Source organism: Mytilus galloprovincialis, chromosome 1, assembly GCF_965363235.1.
Source record: "Mytilus galloprovincialis chromosome 1, xbMytGall1.hap1.1, whole genome shotgun sequence".
Lineage (NCBI taxonomy): Eukaryota > Metazoa > Mollusca > Bivalvia > Mytilida > Mytilidae > Mytilus > Mytilus galloprovincialis.
Genome location: NC_134838.1, coordinates 70,867,634 through 70,893,905, shown reverse-complemented (window position 1 = coordinate 70,893,905; position 26,272 = coordinate 70,867,634). Strand labels below are relative to the sequence as shown.

The 26,272-nt window shown below is 31.6% G+C and overlaps 2 protein-coding genes across 3 annotated transcripts in view; one reads left to right on the top strand and one right to left on the bottom strand.

Annotated features, from left to right (window-relative positions):
- LOC143082883 (LHFPL tetraspan subfamily member 5 protein-like) lies at positions 1–6,920 on the top strand. 2 transcript variants are annotated; one of them, XM_076258855.1, is made up of 4 exons: positions 1–540; positions 1,163–1,399; positions 2,522–2,554; positions 6,623–6,920. In XM_076258855.1, the coding sequence occupies exons 1-4, from the start codon at positions 141–143 to the stop codon at positions 6,811–6,813; spliced, it is 861 nt and encodes a 286-aa protein (XP_076114970.1). In that variant the 5' UTR covers positions 1–140; the 3' UTR covers positions 6,814–6,920. The 2 variants fall into 2 exon arrangements, with proteins under 2 accessions (XP_076114970.1, XP_076114979.1); XM_076258864.1 differs by lacking the exon at positions 2,522–2,554 and having other exon boundaries at positions 2–540.
- A 3,334-nt stretch (positions 6,921–10,254) lies between these two features.
- Positions 10,255–26,272, bottom strand: part of LOC143073839 (uncharacterized) — a 36,347-nt gene continuing 20,329 nt past the window's right edge. The window contains exons 14-26 of the mRNA XM_076249787.1: positions 23,417–23,561; positions 22,956–23,108; positions 22,149–22,265; positions 21,180–21,383; positions 18,802–18,942; positions 17,433–17,621; positions 16,870–17,007; positions 15,947–16,072; positions 15,335–15,454; positions 13,764–13,883; positions 13,388–13,519; positions 12,814–12,955; positions 10,255–12,332 (exon numbers count right to left, since the gene is read on the bottom strand). Of these exons, the coding sequence (XP_076105902.1) occupies positions 11,927–12,332; positions 12,814–12,955; positions 13,388–13,519; positions 13,764–13,883; positions 15,335–15,454; positions 15,947–16,072; positions 16,870–17,007; positions 17,433–17,621; positions 18,802–18,942; positions 21,180–21,383; positions 22,149–22,265; positions 22,956–23,108; positions 23,417–23,561 (2,133 nt within the window). The 3' untranslated portion in view covers positions 10,255–11,926. The remainder of the gene's footprint in view (positions 12,333–12,813; positions 12,956–13,387; positions 13,520–13,763; positions 13,884–15,334; positions 15,455–15,946; positions 16,073–16,869; positions 17,008–17,432; positions 17,622–18,801; positions 18,943–21,179; positions 21,384–22,148; positions 22,266–22,955; positions 23,109–23,416; positions 23,562–26,272) is intronic.

Genomic DNA, 26,272 nt, shown 5'->3' with positions numbered 1-26,272 from the left:
AACAGGTAAAAGCTCACCTGTATGAAGGTAGAAAAGTTTACAATAACAAAGATAGCAAGACAGGACCTCACCCAAATGACTTTATCTTGACAGCTCAACTATAAAATTTCGCAGATTACGTGCGAGAAACCCTCAGAACCATGGGTGAGGAAAACGAGTTGACCCGTATCTACCACATACAGTATGTTAGGAATTCCAGGGCAATCACTGTGGTATGGGCCATTTTCACTATTTGCTTTGCCATTCTGAACATTGTTGCTTTCATCCAACCCCAATGGCTTGGATACACGGAGAAGTCACTGAATGCTGGATATTTTGGACTATATGAAGTGTGTACCATTTTGACAGGCGGAGAACTATCGTGTGATGGAGATTTTTTGGACTTCACAACCATTTTAAACGATTCATTTAGAGCAGCCAGTATGCTTGTTGGAATCTCTGCTCTCTTGTTTGTCATTGCCATCATCTGTCTTCTGTTATTCTTCTTCCTGAGAGCTTCAACAGTACTGAAAGTTTGTGGCTGGCTTCAGTTGTTGGCAGGTAATATGGTTGGATGGTATTAGCTATAGAATTGAAATCATGTAATTTCTTTTAAAAGATGCACTTGATTACTTTAAGGTCAATCATTAACTTAAGGCTAAATTGGCCATTCTTTACACCAACATATTTAATTGCAGACAAACATGTGCATCTGGAAAAAAATAATGTATTGATCTGTATTTGAAAACCTATGAATAAATAAATAATATAAATAATATAAAGCATATAAATCATATAACCTTACTTTTAGGTACATCATGCCAGGTATATCTGACTGGGAACAGATATCTGCTCCTGGGTACAAAATGTATATGTACATAACAAAATTGTATTTGTGTAATTAAAAGGTTAACACTTTGTCAGATCTCTGGTGAAAATGAATTTCAGAACAATATGGCCTTACTATACAAATCATTGGTAATGCATCTCATTCTATAAAGAAACTTACATCAAAATTAAGATTTATTAGCTTAAATTAGGGACAAAAACTCCAATGATGGAACTATACATTTATGACTGGTCAAATTTTAATACTTTAACTTATATAATTTTTCAATATGATGTGTGAAAAAGGGGATCTTCTGATGTGTATGTTACAGTGATTGAATATTTATGTTAACAGGTATCTGTATGGGCATTGCATGTATTGTATACCCAAGTGGATGGGATGATGTCAAAGTTCAAGCTGTATGTGGCCAACAGGCAGGAAAGTACCAGCTAGGATGGTGTGAGATTAGATGGGCTTTTATCCTCAGCATTGTTTTGATCTTTGATGCCTTCATTCTGGCCATCCTTGCATTCTTCTTAGCTGCCAAACAAGCTGATATATTACCAAAACAGCAAAACGAAAAACCAAAGAGTATGTATATTATTATATAAAACTGTCTAGTTAGATCTTAGGAAAATTCATAATATATGGAGTGATATTTTTCAGACAGAGTGAGAGAAACAAGATTTTAGATTTGATTTTTTTCTGTCCTCATTTTACAAAAGAGGAATTCAGTCTGATGTCTGGCCAAATAAAATATTAGGGGCATAGCAGTAAGCATGTTGAACTGACAAGAAGAGAATGGGTTCCGCATTAATGTAAAGACTTTATTTTTATTTGAATTTCCTTAATCAACATGTCCCCTGTCCTTCAACAATTACATATCAAATTATTTTTTATAATAAATTTCAATACAACCTGTTTTCCCTGCAATAGTATTTAAATGTATTTCTGCAGATGCCTATTCAACATAAATTGTATCATTTATTTCCATATACTAAGGCAAGTTATTTATCAATTTAAATTTTGTTTCAACTTTTTTGTTCCCATATACTGGTATTTGTAGGTATATTGTACTATTTATTCTACAGACTACTCCTTCAGAGATGATAATTATATGCTTTATTCTGCTTTATGTGTAATGTAAATGTACATGTACATGTATATATGTATTTATTTTAGAAATTATGTATATACCAATTATAAGTGATAAACTCTTTGTTTTCTATATATAAATTTATACTTCAAAAGTAGACTAAAAAATCTCTTTTGAAAATGGTACCCTTTCCAAGCAAATTGAAGTTGTTTTAGCTGCTAGCTGTGACTAATAGGTAAAGCATTTATAGTCACAGCTGTTTAAAATAAAAATTGACCAGTTAAAAAAATAAAGTTGAAGAAAAAGGAGGGACTGTGTTAGACAAGGGGTAATAGGATGGTTCATCTATTTTGATTTTAACAATTTTTTTGGAGAAAGGCAGCTAAAATGTACTTCATCCTCCCCAAGTTCTGACCTGAAAGTTATGATATAATTGCAATATAAAATATATGTTATAATGAATTAGAACATGCACTGTTGTATGGTGCTGGTTCATTTTTCTGAGTGCTTCACTGGATTTCTTAGACAAATGATACACATTAGTAGACTATATATAATTTGTAATACACATGTATGTTATTATATAAGATAGAAAATGTATTGTTTTGTATTTGTAGCATTCAGTAATTTGAATTACAGTTGGGGACAAGGTATAATTTTGAATATTTTTTTTTCTAATTAGTACTAAAAATAGATTTTTTGTTTATTTATGTGTTGTCTGTTGCTTTTTGGTAAAGATAACAGAATTAAACAGCTGCTTTTATGGAAAATATTAGCTGGGTTGGCTTTTTAAAAGACAATTATAAATGGTTGCAAGTTATCAACAAGACTTTGATTAATATCACATTTTTTTTTAGCCTTCGACTTTAGTCGAAAAAGCAAGACATAGCGATCCCATATTCCATCGTCATATTCGTCCACAAATATTCACTCTGTGGTTAAAGTTTTTGAAATTTTACTAACTTTCTTAAACTATCCTGGATTTCTACCAAACTTGAACAGATGCTTGTTTTTTATCATAAGATAATATCAAGAAGTAAATTTTGTAAAAATAAAATTACATATTTTTTGTATTTTTCTTATAAATGGACTTAATTTTTCTGCTGGGAAACATTACAATCACTCTGTGGTTAATGTTTTTGAAATTTTAATTTCTTTCTTATTCTATAATCTGGGATTTGTACCAAACTTGAACAGCAGTGATATTGTTGGCTTTTTTCAAAACTACCTCTACCCTTTTTTATTGGGAAAATATGCATAATTTTCATCAAATTGGGAAATTTAGATTAAACCATGAATTTGACTGAAACTTCAATTTACAGACCCCCTTTCAAGAGTCTAACCCTGCTCTGAAATAAGACTCCTTTTTGTCAGTGATGATACATAAATAGACCCTCAAATCTGCACCTATAGTAATGTTTATAGACATGAAAAATGTATAAACTAGTGTTTTTTAGTTGTTTTCATGCAAAATTACTACTGAGACTGCACTGTTGTGGGAAAAAAAATTGGGATTCTTCTCCAGGAGAAAAAGCCTTTATTCTCCATTAATTTAAGGCAAACAATATCACTGGACAGAATCTTGTTTATGAGCAAAAGCTAGTATCTAGAAGGAAATTTGGTTAAAATTTTGTGATGTTTATCCGTATTTTACGTATGAACAGACTTAGTTTGTCTTCCAGCTTACATTACATACAGTCTGCAGTTAAAGTTTTTAAAACAGTTATAAGATTCAAAAACTATCCTGGATTTTTACCAAACTTGGACAGAAGTTTCTTACAGTCAAAAGATAGTATCGAGAGGAATATTTTTATTGATCTTTTTCCTTAATTTTGTTGAGCCTGCAATTAACTGCAAAAGTAGGTGAGACACTTGGTTCCACGGAACCCTTACAAATTTTTTGTATAATGAACAAAAGTCTTTTGTTTTTAATTCAGTGTTATTTATTTTCATTACATTATATAATAAGTTTCAACTTTCAGTTGGAAATGGATCAAAAAATATAACATAACATCAAACATTATCAAATGATTTTAAAAATAGTTCTTCATCCTTATATTTATACAATTGTTTTGTTCATTTTGATTTGCTTATCATTTGCCCCATCTATGAATATGGTATTTACATTAGAAAAAGAAGGATAGATTGTTGGCTAAGCACTGGACATTAAACAGCCATCCATCATCACCCAGTCGCTGATATTTAATGCATGAATCAGAAAAATGATTTTGTAACATTTTAATGTTTGTAAATATATACGTATATCCAGTGTGATAATTTTCCTTGCAGAATAAATAATTAATGAGGTAAAGTATAGTGCAAGATTCTAATGTTAACATTATTTTTATGCATTGATATTGTTTTACACTTTTTAATACTGATACCAAATGAAATTATATCTCCCCTTATAATTTGTTTCTGCATTGTTTATAGATAATAATTGTTGATTGAAACTGTAAAAATCGATTCTCAAATTTTACTAAATTTTTAAATGATTCAATATTCTTCAAATGTTAGAATAAAAGAAACTTTTAAGGGGAGATAAGCAGACTAATTTAAATCTGTTAGAGACATTAAAAATAGTTGTATTTAAAATGTCTCAACAATTTGAAGATTGAATTCAATTTTGTTTTATCCTAATTTGTGTCTTAATTAAGGATTAAGTGACAAATAGTTGTAAAACAGATTCAAATACCTCAACTAACATTTTAACCTTTTTATTTTGCATGCAAACATCCTAACTGATATACTAACTGTTGTATAGAAATAATTAACATAGATTAACTCCCTTGAAAATAGTTTGTAGTTATTTGCAAATGCCTGTTATCTTTTTTTGTCTATAAAACTATGCACTTTGATGTAGATGCTCAAAATTTATGTTAGCCTACAAATGTAAACTAAAGGTCATGATCATTCTATCAAATCATGAAAAAAAATCATCATTTGGTTTATGTAATTTATGTAATGTAGAACATTTTGAATGTAATTTGAAGGATAAAATGGACATTGAAAAATTTAAAACAATATGTGTTGCCTGTGAAAACATGTCAGTAAAACCTAAAACTTCATAAATTTTATATGAAATCAATACTTATTACTATACTGAAATTATATAGAAAGTTGGAAATGTGTGTGGCAACATATTAAAATTTAGAAAACTGGAAAATGTACTTACAGCAGATATTTATTCTGCTGGATACCGTCAAAAGTCAGGGAAACAATTTGTGATCCTTTGCCAGGCCAAATTGGTCATTCTGCAGCATATTCTGTTACTTAAAGATTGGAGTTATACTAGACTAAAAAAGTCAGCAGAAATGAAAAGTGACCTAGCTACTTCCACTTTGAATAATTAGTTTGTCGTTTTAGTAATATTCAACAGCATACACGATACATTTAACTAAAAGCATCAAAACATTTATATAATGTGAATTTCTGTAATATTCAAACACTTGATGGACATGAATTCAAAGCATATCTCATAATGATTATTTTGTTTTTAATAGACAATTTGTAAAATACTGATGGTTCAAATTCATATTATTTTGGCTGTTTACTTTTATACAAGATTCCATGTGGTCATGCATTAGTCTATTTTAATAGAATTCTCTTTAGAATTATATCTTTAAATTGTTGATAACATTATGCATGTGAATTAATGTACTAAAAGAGAAATATAGAAACAAACTAAAATCTCCTTACTTTTATATCAATACACAAAACATTATTGAATGTTTAATGTTCTTTATGGAAAACCCTTTTTTTTTTTACCATAACCAAGTGCATGTGATTAAAGTTGCGTTTACACAATGGGGAAATAGTGAAATTTGTGTTTGTCTGTTTTTGTTTCAATATAAGTTAATCATGTTAATTAGCGATGAGAAAATTCCATTGAGGGATAAAGGGAAAGATTCAGGTAAAATAAGATTGTTAAATGGTTTGTTTATGTTTAGAACAAGATTTTCATGGTTTGTTTATGTTGAGAACAAGATTTTCATGGTTTGTTTATCTTTTCTGCTCATCAGAGCTGAATAGTTTGGTCAAGTTGTTATATTCTTCCTGGACACCAGATATTCAGATTAGTCAAAATCTACATGTGTCTTATTAGTTCTATTATGCCCTATAGCTTTTTTATTCTATATAAGTTACATTCATTTTAATGATTCTTTTTTCAATGAAAACACAGACAATGTGTCACCATGGTTTGCAATCAAATTTCTCTAAAAACAATAATAACTTGCATAAAATATTCTAATTATTTTGTCTTGTATTTGATATTTTCAACAAAATTCCTCAAAATCTGCAAGGATGTAAAGAAATTTCTGTTTTAAAGAGTGGAAATTTGCGATTGATGAAGAGTACAATAACTACTGAAAATTCAAGTAAAGAGTGCCAGAGCTGAAATTGCAAATTTTGTGGAAACAAGTCAAATATTATGAAAGGCCATTGCTTGAACTTTCTTAGTTTAGTTAAAGCTGTCTTCTATAAGTGTTGAATTTAGTTTCATTCTACTTTCCACCATCATTATTATGACATAAGTTATCTTTCTTTGAAGCAGGTAACCTCAAGGTATATTAAGTGGATTAAAAAAATGTAAACATGAAGGTTAAAATAGGTAATCATATACACATAACAGCTAATTTTGTAAATATACACATAATAGAGTTCTCCATTTAGTATTTTCTGTTGATTTGATAGCATACTTTTTTTTCTCTTTCTAGAAGACTCAAAAGATGGATTTATTAATGGTGGATTTACAGCAGAATCCTTTGGGAGACAATCCAATGTCAGCAGTATGCAACAAAACACATCATCTGATCAGTCAGAGGTCAAGGCTGTCTTTAGGTCAAGGACAAGTAGCCAGGGATCAAAGCAAGGAGGAAGTGAATATGGAGAAGATATTAAACTTTAAATGTGATTCTGCTGTATTTACCATTGTTTAAATGATCCACATGTTTAAATAGTTGAAATTGAAATTTTGCACCAAAAAAATTGTGTGTTTTAAAAAAAATAAAACAATAAAGGACACAGTAAACTGTACAATTTATGAATTGGTTTAAATTTTGTTTTTAATTTTTTGAATAGCAATATCCATATTTTACTTGATGTGGAATCATGGAATTCAGGGGCGGATGCAGGAATTTTCGAAAGGGGGGGTGCTAACCCAGGGCAAAGGGGGGGGGGGGGGGGGGGGGGGTGCAGGGGGGGTGCAAAACATATGTCCCGATACAAATGCATTGATCGGCAAAAATAAAGGGGGGGTGCGCACCCCCGGAACCCCCCCCCCTGGATCCGCCACTGGAATTCAATGTTTAATGGATGCAACTAAATAAATTTAACATATCTTGCCATAAAACTTCAACATATTATTGTAGAAATTACCATATTTTCTTTAATTTTACACATGCACAATGTGGATATTAATGTCTGGTCATAAGAAGAAAACAAATCCTGATGACATATTTCATTGATGATATTATAAAGGATATAACTTAAACTGTAAACTTTTTGTGTTTGTGTTTGTTTATGGAATTATGTTGTTTATCTTAATGCTTGTTACCAAATCTTTAAAAAATGAACTTTAAAAGTTCCTATTTGTAATATTTCTGAATTCTGTGAGAATAAAATAAGATCTCTTGTTAAAGTTCCTGTATATGGTACATGTTTAATTGATCAACAAATATTAGTATGAGCAAACTGTTTATTTGTATTTTTTATAGTGTGTATGTATTTGTAATATGAAATAATGTTTTTAGTTTGAAATATTTTGGACCATGTGTACACACACTAGAGTTTTTGATAGGAGTTGGTGTTAAAACTGAAAAGGATTTTTTTCATAGAACAAATTTCTGTCTTTGTAAATTGAAATAATATGTGATTTATTGTTTGCTAATTGCACAACAAACAAATATTTAATTTTTTGCAGTTCCAAATGATAATTTTGATAATATACATTTGTACTAGTTTTCAGAACCTACATCTAAGTACCGTCTAAAACCATATCAATAATGAAAACAAATATTACAACATTAAAATACAAGACAATTAAAACCAGTAAACTTGTAAAAACATACTAATGAAAATTGGATGTTTCAAAATTGAATACTACATTTACCATAATGAATCTATCAATCAAATCTCAAAACTGTTCATGTTGATATTAAAGTGAAAGACCAATCATATATTTATATAAATCACTGATGATCATTCAAATTAGTTGTTTTGAATATAATAATAATTTTGATTTTATATATTGATTACATGTTTATTTATAATTAAACTATTTATACAATTTTTTTGGTTATTGTGTTACATGCATTGTTTTAATACTGTCTCATATGAGGGTGAATGTTGGCACCTGTTAAAACATTTGAACTCCCTGCATTTGTACAACTTTCTAGGTCAAGTCAAGGTCAAAAACTTTGATTTTAGTTAACTACCCCATGTTCTACGGTAAAAATTGTGTCTGCTCTATATCTTTTGATTGTTTTGATTTCAAAGTTTATACTTGACATGTGTATTAGCCAACACCAGAAGGTGTGTCATATGTATGTACAACTTCCTAGGTCACGGGTCAAGGTCAACCATTGTTTCAGTTGACAACCCCATGTCCAATGGTAAAGATTGTATGCCATTTATTAAACAACTCTATCCTTTTGAATATTCTATCATGTACCAAAGAAGTTCACTTTATTCAATTAGCTCTATTAAATTACTTGATTTGAACATACCATAGTTTTCAAATTTAATTCACAGATAATCCCATTTTGAGATATCAACATGTACATGTATAAAATGTACAGAAAGAAGTATTGTTCCAAAAAAATTCCAGTATTCTAGCTTGACTGTTATTTTGAATTCTCTTGGTCCTGCAACACCTTTCACCAGTTTCAAGACAGCTGGAAAAGTCAACAATTGATAAAATGATGCTTATATGTATACATGAAATAAATGTAGAATTACCTGTTCCTTGTCTAACATTGGTATTATAGGGAAACAGTAAAGTTATCTTTGTAATTCTAATACTACTAGAACTGTCTTTGTGTTTTGGCTCATAATTGTGAATCTCTCTAAATAATTTCACAAATGTTCTAGATTGGGTAATTAAGCTTCGACTTAAAGTATGAAGGGCATCATCTGTTTGTGCCAAAAATGCATTAATTAGTACCAATGCTACTTTTGTTCCACTTCATTTTGAAAACTTAAAGTTTCATTTGTCATACAAACTAGTCAGTTGGACAAATTCAAATTTAATTTTACTAAAAGATATACCCAGTATAGTCATTGATTGATCTCCCTTCTCCCTTTCCACTGTACCCATGAAAATTTGTATACCACAAACAATAACAAATCCACAGTATGTATCTTTTTTTAAAATGTATAACTTACAGAAATCGCATGCAATTTCTTCAAACTGTACTAAGTCTATATATACAGCTACTCACCAGTATCACCATTTGCTTCAGCAACAAAGATTTTGTCATCATTTCCATCTATTATAGTAAGATAGAGATTTGGAAGATAAGCAAAATTAGTCTGGATATTAAGAACTTCCACAGCATCGAGAAGCACAGGTAAAGATGGCAAAGCAACAAACTGCCAGGCAACAGACTTGGTCTTATTCTGGATACAGTCTAGGGACTTCAAGTCACATGGTACTCTGCTGCAGACGACACCATCATTTGCCAGCAAAATAGCTCTTTTGAAAAAGATTCAAATTTTAAAATTTGGTTGACCACAAGTTGAGATTTTTTCATAATATATTTATGTTTTCAAATGTGTGAATGTCAACTTTGTTTTCTTGTTTGAATTGTATTACATTTGTCATATTGCCATTTTGGGGCTTTTTTGGCTTACCCTGTTGTAAGTTTCTTGTTGGCAATCAAACCACTTCAATTTTTTAAATGTCTTTTCAATAGTTTTTCTATGAAATAAAACCTTTCAGTAGATGTTTTTTAGCTGGATTGTAAATTGAAATAAATATATGGGGCCTTAGTGGCAGAGTTGTCTGTACCACTAGCCTGTCAATACTGTGGTTTTAAGTTAGAACCCTGCACATGGAAGGTGTGCTCAACTCCAATCTTAATGAACTAGGATTGTGAGTTTTCATGCCTAAGATCAGTGTATCTTGTCTCCTCCACCAATAGAAACTGACTTCGAAGAAAGAGCCAATAGTGTTAACACTAAGTGGTGTTAAAACACCAAAATTCATTCATCAATCATTATATTCAATCTTGATGCAAATTTTTCTTTGTCATTTAAATTTGGAGTGTAGTTTGAAGAAAAAATATGGTACCTTTGACAAGATTAGTACATTTTTATGCTTAGCAATACAGAACAGAACACAAATACAAACATTTATGAAAGCATTCTTTTTTTATTATAAAAAGTGAAAACAGACATAAGAAGAGTAGTCTTCCGTGCATAATTTTGATTGCAAAGTAAAACTGTACAACAATACATGCTTTATATTAGTTACGATTTAGTTACATCTTATATATTCACAATGGCAGCATGATGAGCTGTTAATTATTGCACTATAGTCCCCTGGCACTAGTTTATCTATGTCTACTAATATACATTTATTAACATTTCCAGAAGTAAGCTAGTTGTGAACAAGACACAAAAAATGGGAGCCAGTAAAAAGTTTGATACATCTAGTCCAAGAAAACTTTCCTTACAAAGCATACAAATTTGATGAAAGTATACAGGGTTTTTAATGATGATAGCATTAGAAGATATATTCTGTAATTTCAAAAGTTCAAACTGCTTTCTATTGATTTTTTACTTTGAACACATGCAAAATAGGGTGGCATCAAAAGTTATGAATAATATGAGATAACAAAATTGCTAATTTTGAAGTTTAAAAAAGTTTGATAATACTGATTGGAATATGTCAACTGATCATTAGCACACATATCAATGATGAAATATAATATAATAGGGTTGGGGACTACTAAAGGTTTCTATCTACACTAATCTTAAAGAGCTTTAATTAGTACAAAAACAGGGTAGAGCTTAAATTGTCACAAAGTTATACTTATTTTGCTAAATCAAAGCTATAAACTTGTTGAAAATTAATATAATACTGTAAACCAAGCGAAAATGTAAAACTAAGACCTTTCCTTCTTAAACTACATCGTATAAATTTGAAAATAGCGAAACTAAATAGCCGCGAAGTGGACTGAAAGGGTTAAACGCGAAATAAAATATGAACATATGTATATTTATTTTGCCACATTATCATTCTGTTTTCATTTGGTATACTTATGTGTTTTCATTGTAAAACTTAAGTCAAACAAAATACTGTTCAATTTATAGCTCTGACATGCATTCATTTGAAAAAACTTGTACTAAGGTGATGAATCCATTTGAGATTAAAGTTGGCTTTCTTTGACCAGATTTTTTTTTAACTTTACTTGGTGGGAGTTATCATTTGGGGTTTATATATACAAATGGAATGTATTGAGTATTAGCCCTACCACATTTTACAAAATACAATCAAGATAATATTTATCCAGACTAATGAAATGATTAAGATATATACACCATAAATTCTTTATACATTCTGAACATTCTTGGTCAATATGTACAACACAAAAAAAAAATGGAAAATTGAAAAAGCTGTAAGTGTGTTTCAAAAAAAATTAAAATATTAAAACATGCATGCCTCAAGTTAGTTAGCATTCATAAAACAGCTGATGCATTAAATGTAAAAAGTCTCTTATCACATTTCTTACAAAAATTGAGGAGATTTTTTTCTTGAATTTAATACTTTAGCTACATATGTTTAAATCTTACAATTAAAACACACTACACATCTTCATTTATTTTCCAAAAAAATCATTCTTTTATTTTTGTGTCTTATATAATGCACAAATAAATGACCATCAACTTTTATGATAAATGTCTGTTTAATGAACAATCAATATAAAACAGGAATACAGTTTTCAAATAGCAATGCAAGTTTTGTTTTTGTTTTGTTCTATAAAAGTTTATTTTGAAAGAACATGACACTTTCAAGACTATGAAATGTTAGCTCCTGTGACATAAAGGAATATTTTGGACACAGCTGTCCCTGTGTATCTTGTTCTTCTGTCTGTTATTTTCATTTTTAATTCCAGTTCAATATCTTGAGCTCCAGAAACTCTGTAATTTAAAGCAACGACAGCTTCACCAGGCCCCACCTTCAAGTCAAAATAACCACGATTAACTTTCACTGAATCAGCTCTAAGTGGTGTCACATTGACAACCTTTAATTCCCAGTCAAATATTTTTTCTGACGTCTGCGGTCCTGACATTGCAAATAAGTCACTTGGAATTTTCACATTTTCAGGAAAGGACAGGAAGTTGTATGACAAAGAAATTGGTGCATTTATACATTCATAGTCATTCTGTCGACAGGTGAAAGATATTCTTTTACAACGAACGCTGAAATAAAGGGAGATAAATCCATCAATTGATTTCTAAATCGTTTAAATATAAACTTCAATGATTTGTTTGGCAGTATATTAAGTAACACCATAAGAATTTGCAACATTTTAAATGCACAGATAACATTTCAAGCATTATTAGGTTATACATAACTAATTTAACAAGTAAGGCAGTTTCAAGTTATTTTTTAAAGTATTGCTGTGACATTTTTCAATCATGCATTATGTATTATTTCATATCTATTTATATTCTAAAATTCAATGAAATGGTGCTTATTTTTAACAGTTTGTGTATATCCAGCAGCAAATCTTACATGCAAGTTCTTGTGTTGGCTTTTGACTTTGATGCAATAATATGGTTTAAAAAACTAATATTGATTTTAACAAAAATGCAGTACGAGTAAAAACAATCAGAAACAAACAAACAAAAACAAACTATTAACATAATTAACTTTAATCTTCATAAAATAACAATTTACCTATTTCTTCTTGGACCTAAAGGTGTTCTGACAAATCCTGATGGACACTGAATCTGTGGACATTTGTAACTTCCTCGAGTGTTATAGCACATGGCCTCTTGACCTTGACATCTAGCCGTGCCTTCTGCACACTCATCAACATCTAAAAGAACATATGTTTTCGTATAATTCAAACCAAAAAACTATGGTAATGTTCAGACACAAAATGATAGAAGAGTTCAGGGATAGTTGTTTCAATGTGGAGGTAGAAAAAGACATGTCATGTGACATTTTTCTTTGCATCAGCCTAGTTTTTTACTTTTTTTTACAAATTTAGCCAATGTCACTTCCTTGCTGTGAATATTCCATTCTGCATACTTTTATTAATACATGTTGTGCTAGCCTATTTATAACAATTAAGGAAATTCATTTAAAAAAATCTTTATTACTCAAATAAAACAGCTCAATACCTTAACATTTGACCTGTTCAATTTAGTTGGAAATTACACTTACTCAATGAAGTGTATGGTAAATCGAAGTTCAAGCCACTAAATCTTAAGTAAATCATACAACATGTATATGACCTTGACCTTACCTTGACATGTTCTTCCATTAGAAAGAGATCTCCATCCTTCGGGACATGAACATCTGTAAGAACCTGGTAGATTTACACATTCTCCAGCACAAACCTGACCTCTGTTGGCATAGGTACGACATTCATCAATATCTGTAAAAATGAGCATTGAATAAATGTTAGTAAAAACAAAGGTAACAAATTACTTATTTCAGCAATTTTTTTCTGCTTACAAGTATTTTTAAGAAAAAATTCAAGATGCAAAAATGAATTAGTTTTCTACAGGATAAAATTTGAGGACACTTCACAGGGAAACAGTAATTTTGACACTTAACCGGTATTTAATCCTAGTGTGATATCAACATTGGGATTTACTCTTTCACTCTCTAATACTGACCTTCACATGTTCTTTGATCAGTAGATAACTGGTATCCTGTTTCACATGTACAATGATAGGATCCTAACATGTTGACACAACCGTGTTGACACCTATTCTGCTCTTGACACTCATCAATGTCTAAAAATAGCAAAACAACAAAAGTAGGTTAAAGTAGATAATAATGATATTATTAATTATACATAGTGAGCTATAGTGTGTGATAACATTGTGTGAGGGAATTCGACGTTTGATGTACCACTGTTCACTCCAGTGCAATTTATGACAATACCACTGCATCAATCAGAATTATTTTTTTTGCAGTGTTTTAAGAAATGATTTTGCTTTGTTGTCGCGTATTATTTGTGAAACATTCAATGTTTTAAAAAGGCGAATTTTCTTTATAAAGTCAATGATTATGTTGACTTTTGAAGGCCAAACTTTCTACAGCCTTAAATACGCTAATGAAAGTTCCAAAAACTATACCAATACATAACGACATGTTTATGAAATTATAACAAATCTATTGGTTAACAAATTTTTACTCGTTATTGCAAAATAATGAACTTAATATATCTGACATTTTCTCCCTACCCAGTTTACCCCTCTACATTTTTATGATGTGGACTGGTCATTGTTATTGAATCGTAGGCAATTTGATTGGATTAAGTTGTTATTAGTTTACCTTCAAACTTGTTTATGCTTTTCATACATGACTATTGATTAATTAGAACGTGCATGAATGTGTACGGTAACTAAAATGACCTTCAAACTGGACACTGGACGAGTCAATATTATGTTTTATCAATGAAAGTTAAGGTATGAAAGGTAAGAATTGCCACTTATTCGATTTTCACAAAATTTTCGGAATATACAGTTGAAAGGTTATTTTTTAAAAGCCTATTGTGAAGAGTAAAAAGAAAGTTTACAAATAATACGTTTTGTTCCATTAAACAAGTCATTTTCGTAAGAGAAATACCGAAATATATTTTACGCACGACTACGGCAGGTAAAATTATTATTTATCATAATAAAAAAAAGCATTTTTCAGTCTCATTGGAATATGTTGATTACAATTAATCCCAAACTTAAGAAGTAAGTAACTAAAGTCAAAATATGTCCGATCTGCCTATTTCTGCACATCAAAAGTCAATACGATCGTTTTAAAGTCAATTTCGTCTACCTCACAAAATCTTGTTAGGCACTATAGTGACCTATTTCAATATATATGGGTGACATAACTACATGGAGCATTGGAACTACTAATTTTGATTTGATTTTTTGTGTTTGAAGCCACTTTTAAGCTATTTTACATGGTGGCCAGTTTTTATTGGTGGAGGAAGCCAGAGTGCCCAGAGAAAACCACAGACCTTTTGATAGGAAAACTGACAATCCTAGTCAAGTAAGATTGGAGTCGAACGCACCCGTAAGAGCGGGGTTGAAACTCACAACTTCAGTGTTGACTGGCTAGTGATTAAGACCACTCAGCCACCAAAGTCCCATACTAAATTTGATACACAGTGTTCTAGTAACCTAATACATTATAACTATGGTCCGTAAATTTCATTAAGGGTGTAACAAATTTATCTTACCCACACACATTCTTCCCTCCTGTTTTAGTCCAGGATTACATTCACACCTATAACTTCCTTGAGTATTGGTACAACCAGCATTAAAAGGACAAACATTTCCATAAGCACATTCATCAACATCTGAGAAATGAAATAAATTGTAGTTATAAGCACCATCTTGTTATAATGTAAAGTTACATATACTTGTGTTTTTTTTTTGTAGATTTTATGGTTCATTTTAAAGAGTACGGTACACTTGGAAAAAAAAGCAAATCATCTGAAACCACAAGTTGTAATGTTGACTTGACAAATTGTCGTCAATTTTTGCCCTAACATTAGTAAAGCTGAACTTCTTACATTTATCTATTGTATTCACAGTTGTTGCAATTTGATAAAGGACCAAAATGTAAACTAGATTTGATATACTTTAAATTCCAATTTTCTTAACATTTTTTTTTTTATTGAATATGATTGACAAAATGCTAAAATTGTTTATATTTATATATATAATAATATTTTTTATATCTTCTCTTAATTTTTGATTTGATAAAAGCATTCTTAAAATTCTGATATACCAGTATTCCCATGCACCTTAAGTCTTCATCTGTAATTTTACTATAGGTTTATATCTACCTTGACATATGCCCTCAGCTGATTGCCTAAATCCCTCTGGACAATCACATATAAAACTTCCTCGTCTATTTATACATTTCTGACTTGAAGCACAATCATGGGTCCCTCTTGCACATTCATCGATATCTGTATAGTGAAAAAAACAACACTGGACAGTGGCGGATCCAGGGGGGGGGGGTTCCGGGGGTTGGAACCCCCCCTTTTAAAATGGCTGGATCCGCCACTGCTGGACAATGCAACAACTGACAGCATTTGTAAGAAGGACACACACACATTATTACCTTCAGTTAATCAATACTTTTAGTAAATGAGTAGCAATTACCAATTTTAAAGTTATTGGTTTGACTTGACTGATGATCAAACCTCACATCCTTCTGTACTTAAGGCTAGCACACTATTGTTTTGTTTATTGTTTGCAAAACTGTGGATTCATTAATATTTGTTGGATATCAATTTTCATGGATATTGTTGGTACAGGTGAACCACGAAATTAAACATTCAAAGAATAAAAAAAATCTATAGGCTTGTATACAGACTTTGGCAAAACCACAAAATTAAATATCCCTGAACAAGTAAGTTTTCCTTAATCCACAAAAATTGGTACCCAAGAAAATAATTGAATCCACAGTAGATTATATTTCTATTCATTAGACCGTTGGTTTTCCTGTTTGAATGACTTTACACTAGTAATTTTGGGGTATTGTCATGGTTTGACTCCTAGAATGTGAAGTTAAATCTTCAGGTATTGTCATGGTTTGACTCCTAGAAGGTGAAGTTAAATCTTCAAGTATTGTCATGGCTTGACTCCTTGAAGGTGAAGTTAAATCTTAGCTGTTATTATTATTTGATTTTTGCAGCTTTGTATAATGTATTTCAAAGGACAGGATAAAGTTTATTTAGAGAAATACTGTATGATATCTTACCAACACAGTTTCCTGACCGGGTATCAGCTTGGTAACCTGATTCACAGTCATAATTAGAACGGCATCTATATGCTCCATAGGTATTTTCACAAGTTTCAGTAGAATCACATATTCCAGATCTCTGGCACTCATCCAAATCTGTATAATAGATATGACATTGTTAAATATCAAAAGAACAATATGAGTCAAAACTGAAATCAGATCTTACGTTGGTGTAAGTTTTCAACAATTCAGTACATATCAATAGTTCTCCCAGCAACTGTTCATATGAAGAACTTCAATAAAAGTGCCATTCCTTATAAATTATACGTTATCTCCACATTTCATCAAATTGTTGTCTCATGTATATCAAACCTATATCTATATTTACCAATGAAACCATTTAAGAGGGGACATAATTCATTGTGAACTGCATTCAGAAGGGGACATAATTCAGTATAAACTGCATTCAGATGGTAACAAAATAAAGTATCAACTGCAAGAACTCCTCTAATTAACCCTTCGATACTGCATTGACATGCAGTTGAATCGATACCCTCAAAACTTTATTCAGTATAAATTACCAATGCACATTCCTCTGGAATCCGCCCTGAATCCTCTGGGACAGTTAACCCTCTCACATTTGCCTGTCCTGGTACTGAATTGATGTCCATCTGGACATTTAATTGGAGTACATCTGAATGATCCTTCAATGTTGACACATTCATACCCATTACCACAATTATGTGTGCCAGCCTCACATTCATTCACATCTACAAATTATCATATAGATATATCTCAATTTATTATTAGATAACACACATGTATTATATGTAACATGTAGACAATGTATAGTGAATATAAATCTGAGTAATTTAATTGTAATCTTAAGATTCACATATCATTCTGTATGAATAAAAATGCAGATTATATTTCGGAGGAATAGGTACATTTTTGACCTTTTTGGCTATGTAAAATCACTGAAAATAACATAGTGTACAATAATTTTACATGGATTCATTATATTTTCTACAATTTGGGAAACTCTTTCAGAAATAGTAAATTTCCTATGAAGATGCACAGTTTTACTGTGACATCATCAGGGAATATGTCCGATTTTTTTCAAATTTCATAAACATTTTGGCTTAATTTACATAGACTAAAAGATACAAAACGGCTATATTTATTTTTTTGCATAAAGAATGTTAACCCTCTATTTCATCATCTAGGTTTTTGTCTCTTTTCCCATAAAATACATGCAAAATATTGATAGACAATAATTCCACTAAAGGTATTAATTTAATTCTCTATCTAACCTTTACTATGAATACAGGACTGCGGTTCTTTAACTTGTACCAGGCTTCAAGTTTAAAGCAGGAACAAAATGCTTCATTCCATTTTTTTTAGTCAATTTCATACTACTACCTATACAGATCTTTCTTTCTTCCTCTTTCAAGATCTCTTGACAAGCAGCCTGCAATTTTCCTGACAACAGTATTACCCTTTAATAATCATAATCACATCTCAATGAGTTTTTAATTACCTATACAAGACTGAGTTTCCCCAACCAAGGAATATCCTGTTCCACAGCATACAATTCTCCTACAGGAATAGGAATAACTTACCTATACAGGACTGTGTTTCCTCATCCAAGGAATATCCTGTTCCACAGCCTACAATACTCCTACAGGAATAGGAATAACTTACCTATACAGGACTGTGTTTCCTCATCCAAGGAATATCCTGTTCCACAGCCTACAATTCTCCTACAGGAATAGGAATAACTTACCTATACAGGACTGTGTTTCCTCATCCAAGGAATATCCTGTTCCACAGCCTACAATTCTCCTACAGGAATAAGAATAACTTACCTATACAGGACTGTGTTTCCTCATTCAAGGAATATCCTGTTCCACAGACTACAATTCTCCTACAGGAATAGGAATAACTTACCTATACAGGACTGTGTTTCCTCATCCAAGGAATATCCTGTTCCACAGCCTACTATTCTCCTACAGGAATATGATCCATCATTATTTTCACATCTCTGCTCTGGTGTACAGGCATCGATCTGCTGGGCACACTCATCAATATCTTAAAAATTTCAAAATGTTTTAAACAGGAGTGCACATGCTTGAAGTCTTGCCAGCTTTATTTAGCATAATAAAATTTATGTTGAAAGTCTAAGGGGAAAAATGTTATACCTAAAGTATAAACAGTCAGGGGTCACCACACTTAAAAATTATAGGGAGAAGTCACTTCTCCCTGGCAGCCAAACAGGGAAAAGTGAAGACCCAACAGGGAGACTTCAGGGAGAAGTGAAGGCCCAACAGGGAGACTTCAGGGAAAATCGACAGATCGTGTTTATACTTTTTATGAATAAAATGTTTTGTTACTTTACTAATCATTATTTCATGACAATTGCTAAGGAAGTACATTTTGTAAGTCCTTGTCTTGTCATGCTTGTAGTCTGAAATACTTTTTTATTTACATGTGGTCCTATGCAAATTGTCAAAAAATATCATGACATAAGGACCATACGTTAGTGGCATATGTTTATTCTTGTAGGTCTAAATGAATTGAAGATTTGACCTGGATCAAATTATGCTGCATTTCAAAGATTTTAAAATTAAACCAAGTCCAAGAACCTTTTAAAACAAAAATGATAATCAATTAAGAAAAGTTAAAATACGGTGTCACTGTCTTTCATTGCTAAGATCATGATTCAAAATGCATTTGTTCTTAAAATAATATTTAATAAGAATTCAGAGAGAAAAATGTTTGACATGTGTTGAAAACGTAAAGTAAAACTGTTAATTTCAAATCGTGTACATGTAATCGCACACATTTGCGGTATTTTCATTTCACTTCAAACTTTTTTTGGTAGGGGTGAGCAGCTGAGACATCGAGTACCCCACCCTTTTCATATATTTTGTTAATAAAAAATATATACCTTGTCATATATTAATTAAGAAAAAACAGACCTATAGATATATTTCAATATTTTTACATTTTACATCTCATTATGAAGATATTTCAATTCCAAAATACAATACATATAAAAGACGTTTGGTCAGATCATAGATGGTATTACATCTATGGTCAGATAAATAAAATATCACCCCAGAGTGTAACACCTTCACTGATTTTAACATGTTTAAATATTAATCAAAAACTGATAAAAAGTTTCATTGCCGTTCCCTCTTAAAGGATGCTGTCACAAAGGAATTTCTTTAAATAATTGTTATCATGTTTCATGTTTACAAACCCTTGAATGTTAATTAGGTGCAAATGTCAAAATAGTTGGATTTATTGCATCTATCACTGGCATCAGTGGGAATACCATTTCAGTATAAATAGAGTTTAATTGGTTTGACAAATAACTGATGCATTTACGACTGTGGTTTAACCTCATCAAGAATAAATACGGACATCTGATTAGTTTCAGATACTTATTATATAATCAAGCAAGTGATAATATCAACCTATTGATATATTTAATCTGAATTTCTCACCCTTTTCATATATCATAGAGCATGAAAAAGTGACCTATTCCAGCGGCTCATCCCTACCACTAATTATATAGCAAGTGCCCCCCCCCCCTCCCCCCCGAGGTAAATATAAGAACATCAAAATTAATAGTGCATTTCAATATGGATAAGGTAAATGATGAGAGATGAAAAGATGAAATGGTGCCATCTACAATTTTTAATAACAAAGATGGCGGACAATAAACAATCATAACAAAATTGAGATTTTCTTTTTTCTTGCTTATAGTACAACTGGGCATGCAATTTTTACCTTGATGTATGATACTATCGGGGAAAAATCAGTTCTGAATTTGGGGAAACATGCTTTGTATTTCAATACCTATCGGTCGTTTACGTTTGAATCGAGAATTTCTCAAAAATCATGAGGCGACATTGAGGAATTTTACTGAAAATCGAGGGCGACATAAACTTCTCCCTGGAACTTCTCTAGAGCGAAGTGGGGAGACCTAGAGCGACTTTGTCGCTCACTTCGCCTAGTGTGGTGACTAAAACTAACATTATCATTATCATTGATCTATGTACAGGAGGTCAAGGTTAGATGAACCTGCCAAACAGTCATTTGTTTCTTACAATAATTAATACCATACACAAAATATAGTTTAATCATATATAATCTGTATACAAGGTGTGAAACCAGGTTTTCTACTTTTTGAAATTAAATAGTCGACACTACCACTGGATAAGGATTCATATGCCTTTCATTATGTTAAACTTGCTGTCGACACAAAATACAAATTGAAAACACACGATATCAGAATTTTTGTAGCACAAAAATCATACCTTCACAAGCTAAGGAAATCACATTAAAATCAAATCCTCTATTACACTGCCTTTTCGTGACACACTGTCTTGTAACAGGATTAAGTTCAGCTCCCTCTGGACATTGGGGTGGTGGTATCCGTTCACACCTGTGTGTTCCTTCATAGTTAACACATCGTGTGTCACTTGTGCAGTTGTGTAGACCTTCTCGACATTCATCCCTATCTGAAATATAAATTAGATACACAATATATGATTGATATCAATTTTGTCTTTTTACATTTCATCATCATGCAGAAAACTTAGAATAAGAAGATGTGGTATTATTGTCAATGAGACAACTCTCCACAAGAGACCAAATGAGACAGAAATAAACAACTATAGATCACTGTACGAACTGTACAACCTTCAACAATGAGTAAATATGTTTGTCTATTTATAGTTTATTCTTTGGAAATATTAAAAAACCTATAAATTCCTGATAAAAACCTTTATATCACAATGAACCACACACACAGTGGTTTTATTATTTTATCCCTTGCTTTTTGTGTTAACATGTATGCATAGTGATTTTTTGCAATGAATTAATACACCATAATGGCCAGCTCTGATCTGGAAATTATCAAGGAAGTGAGTAGGGAGAAAGTTATAGTTTATCAGTGTTATTTCCAATGAGATGATATTTCTCAGCTATAATCAAATAGCCCTTAGATGAGATGTTGCCAAGGGACACCTGAGTTCGAAAGACCATTGATTGTTGATCTGTGTATTGCTATTTTGCCTATAATGTCATTTATGCTTACATTGACAATTATAGCGGCACCCTTGAATTTAAATGATCTCCAGCGACTAGATATGAAAACTGATCACAAAAAAAAATAAAAGGAAGAATACACACAATAGAGAATATAAATGAATAGTAGTCTAATATCTTCCATTTCAAAATGTTTAAATAAACATAAGGAATTCTACAGATGCTTTAGTGAGTACCTTGACAAGTATGTCCATCTGATGTTAGTGTATACCCAGCATTACACTGACAAGTCACTCCAGAATCTGTGTCTACACATAATTGGTTACAGGGGTTGTAGATGGCACATCTCATACCTAAAACATAAATCTTAACTATCAGTTATCAAAATGGTGAAATGATGAAAGTAACTCCAGTTGAGAACATTCCACTAATTAAATTATAGTGTAAATATAAAAAAAGGAAGATGTGGTATGATTGCCAATGAGACAACTGTCCGCAAGAGACCAAAATGACACAGACATTAACAACTATAGGTCACTTGCTTTCACGACTGTATAGTAATCCTCAGACCTTGTATGCTTGTATGGCATACAAAAATATAGCCTGATATCTTTGCTAAGTTATTTTTTTTATGTAAACAGCATATTGTCTTATGATAACTAAATAAATTAAAGGCATTTTCTACTAATTTTTGTCCTAATCTTTAATAGCAGAAATTGCTCTTTATGTTCTTGATTATTTTTTGTATCATTGAGTTGCTGTCTCAATGTCTAAGAACCATATCTACTTTTAGTTATCAATGAATAATGATTTATCTTGTTTTATTAGGAATTACCTCCCTTTATACATTGATCGTTCAACTTTTAAAAAAGCACTAGGTTTTAATGTACATGAATGTTTCTTTCAGGATTTTTTCCCCAAGAAAAATAAATTTACATAGTGTTTTACCAGACTACTCATTTTTTTGTTAAACAATTTAATTCACTAAAATTAGTGAACTCCAACTACTGGTGACAGATATAGTAGAAAGAAGAAATACTTACGACTGTCTTGGTCCCTTATACAGGTTGATTCATCTCGGTGTAAACTATGACCTTCAGGACATTCACACCTATAACTGCCAATCGTGTTAACACAAGTGTGACTACATAACTTATTAGGATACAGTTCACACTCATTGATATCATTACTGACTTCTGAAAACAAATATTTATAGAATTTAGAGGATTAAAGAAGATTGCATCACTCATGAGCATACATTACACTAGCAGGGCCAAATAATAACTTATCCAAGTTAATCTATGCATTAAAATTTCCAAGAAAAATATCAAATAAGTTATGTGAATTTGGTTACATTTGAAAACATTCTCAAAGGAAAACAAAAATTTGTTCATGGAATCTTTATTTTCAAGTTTTTAATCTTGTTTCATGGTATGTTTGTTATATTTTATCAAAGCAATTGTATGAACTCATTGATGTTAGCGTTTAACCAATATCATAATACCTGTAATGTTAGCTGCATTAGGTCCGAGACAACAATCTTTATACACACGATCACAAGGGCCACCAAATTCCTCATTCCTCAACAAATTACAATCACTACCCATGGCTCTGGCTGAAATACCAACCCTGCAGCAATGACAGCATTCCTTCAATGAAGATAAACTGTTTATTTGATCAAACACATATCATATACTGAATCATTAACTTCAATTCAAGTAACTGTCAAGAATGCTTAAACTGAAGCAGCAAGAATATATTAATGACAATTGATGATCCGAACCACAGATCCTTAGCAGTGTATTCTTTTTTTGGGGGGCCATTTTCTCTAGTTTTGAATCATTATTCTCTATTTATTGTATATTAGAGCCCTGTATGATGGATTCTTTACTTTTTTCGCCTATTTTTCACTATTATTTCAACTTTTTGGGAAAGGGATGACAAATAGGATAAGCCATTGTATCACTGTATACTCGCAGTACAGTGTTGTTTCAATGTTCTGACTTCATGCACAAATGTTATTGAGAAGGAGCCGTCTCACCAAATATGGTTACATATAAAAAAAAATCAATCAAATTTGAAAATTCACCTGTGGGATCAAATTTATTCAAAACTAAATTATGAAATCTAATTCACAGTATTTAAATATTCAAGAGTTTAAAAAAGGTTCCTTATAATACCTTACCTTATGAAGAATAAATTTAAAAAATATTCTATGTTTACCAGTAAGGGGGTTCGGGGGTATAAATCATTTTTTTTTAATATAGGATTTCACTATATTTTTATATAAATGCATTTTATCATATACTTATTAGAAAAATGAAATAAAAAAGTGGGGTCACCATTCATTTAAGCTCACAATCTGCCTCCGAAAGATGCATACATTTTTATAAATGTCCTTTTTTTCTGTGGAACTAATAGGAGAAATAGAGGTAATATCGAAATAAAACTAGAGGCTCTAAAGAGCCTGTGTCGCTCACCTTGGTCTATGTGAATATTAAACAAAGGAAGCAGATGGATTCATGACAAAATTGTGTTTTGGTGATGGTGATGTGTTTGTACATCTTACTTTACTGAACATTCTTGCTACTTACAATTATCTCTATCTATAATGAACTTGGCCCAGTAGTTTCAGTGGAAAATGTTAGTTAAAATTTACAAATTTTATGAAAATTGTTAAAAATTGACTATAAAGGACAATAACTCCTTAGGGGTCAATTGACCATTTCCATCATGTTGACTTATTTGTAAATCTTCTTTGCTTAACATTATTGATGTTTACAGTTTATCTCTATCTATAATAATATTCAAGATAATAACCAAAAACAACAAAATTTCCTTAAAATTACCAATTCAGGGGCAGCAACCCAACAACAGGTTGTCAGATTCATCTGAAAATTTCAGGGCAGATAGATCTTGACCTGATAAACAATTTTACCCGATGTCAGATTTGCTCTACAGGCTGCGGTTTCAGAGTTATAAGCCAAAATCTTCATTTCACCCCTATGTTCTATTTTTAGCCATGGCGGCCATCTTGGTGAGTTGGCCAGGTCACGGGACACAATTTTTAAACTACATACCCCAATGATGATTGTGGCCAAGTTTGGTTTAATTTGGCCCAGTAGTTTCAGAGGAGAAGATTTTTGTAAAAGATAACTAAGATTTACGAAAAATGGTTAAAAATTGACTATAAAGGGCAATAACTCCTAAAGAAATCAATAGACCATTTTGGTCTTGTTGACTTATTTGTAGATCTTACTTTGCTGAACATTTTTGCTGTTTACAGTTTATCTCTATCTATAATAATATTCAAGATAATAACCAAAAACAGCAAAATGTCCTTAAAATTACCAACTCAGGGGCAGCAACCTATCAACGGGTTGTCCAATTCATCTCAAAATTTCAGGGCAGATAGATCTTGACCTGATAAACAATTTTACCTGATGTCAGATTTGCTCTAAATGCTTTGGTTTTTGAGTGATAAGCCAAAAACTGCATTTTACCCCTATGTTCTATTTTTAGCCATGGCAGCCATCTTGGTTGGTCAGCCAGGTCATCGGACACAATTTTTTAACTAGATACCCTAATAATGATTGTGGCCAAGTTTGGTAAAATTTGGCCCAGTAGTTTCAGAGGAGAAGATTTTTGTAAAAGATGACTAAGATTTACGAAAAATGGTTAAAAATTGATTATAAAGGGCAATAACTCCTAAAGGGGTCAACAGACCATTTTGGTCCTGTTGACTTATTTGTAGATCTTACTTTACTGAACATTTTTGTTGTTTACAGTTTATCTCTATCTATGATAATATTCAAGATAATAACCAAAAACAGCAAAATTTCCTTAAAATTACCAATTCAGGGGCAGCAACCTATCAACGGGTTGTCCGATTCATCTCAAAATTTCAGGGCAGATAGATCTAGACCTGATTAACCATTTTACCCCATGTCAGATTTGCTCTAAATGCTTTGGTTTTTGAGTTATAAGCCAAAAACTGCATTTTACCCCTATGTTCTATTTTTAGCCATGGCGGCCATCTTGGTTGGTTGGCCGGGTCACCGGACACAATTTTTAAACTAGATACCCTAATAATGATTGTGGCCAAGTTTGGTAAAAATTGGCCCAGTAGTTTCAGAGGAGAAGATTTTTGTAAAAGCTAACGACGGACGACGACGACGACGACGACGACGACGGACGACAGACGACGGACGCCGGACGCCGAGTGATGAGAAAAGCTCACTTGGCCCTTTGGGCCAGGTGAGCTAAAAAGAACTAAATTACAGAAATCGCTTAAATTTGACATTTATTAAGTTGATGTACAGCTTATTTGAAAAAAATATAGGTCACCGATAAGATAAAA

Bases quoted from the DNA above. Each gene is read 5' to 3' on its own strand.
- LOC143082883 (XM_076258855.1), top strand. From the start codon at position 141: ATGGGTGAGGAAAACGAGTTGACCCGTATCTACCACATACAGTATGTT. The intron at 1,400-2,521 runs GTATGTATATTA...TTGTATTTGTAG, and splicing joins GCAAAACGAAAAACCAAAGA to CATTCAGTAATTTGAATTAC. The intron at 2,555-6,622 runs GTATAATTTTGA...TTCTCTTTCTAG, and splicing joins GAATTACAGTTGGGGACAAG to AAGACTCAAAAGATGGATTT.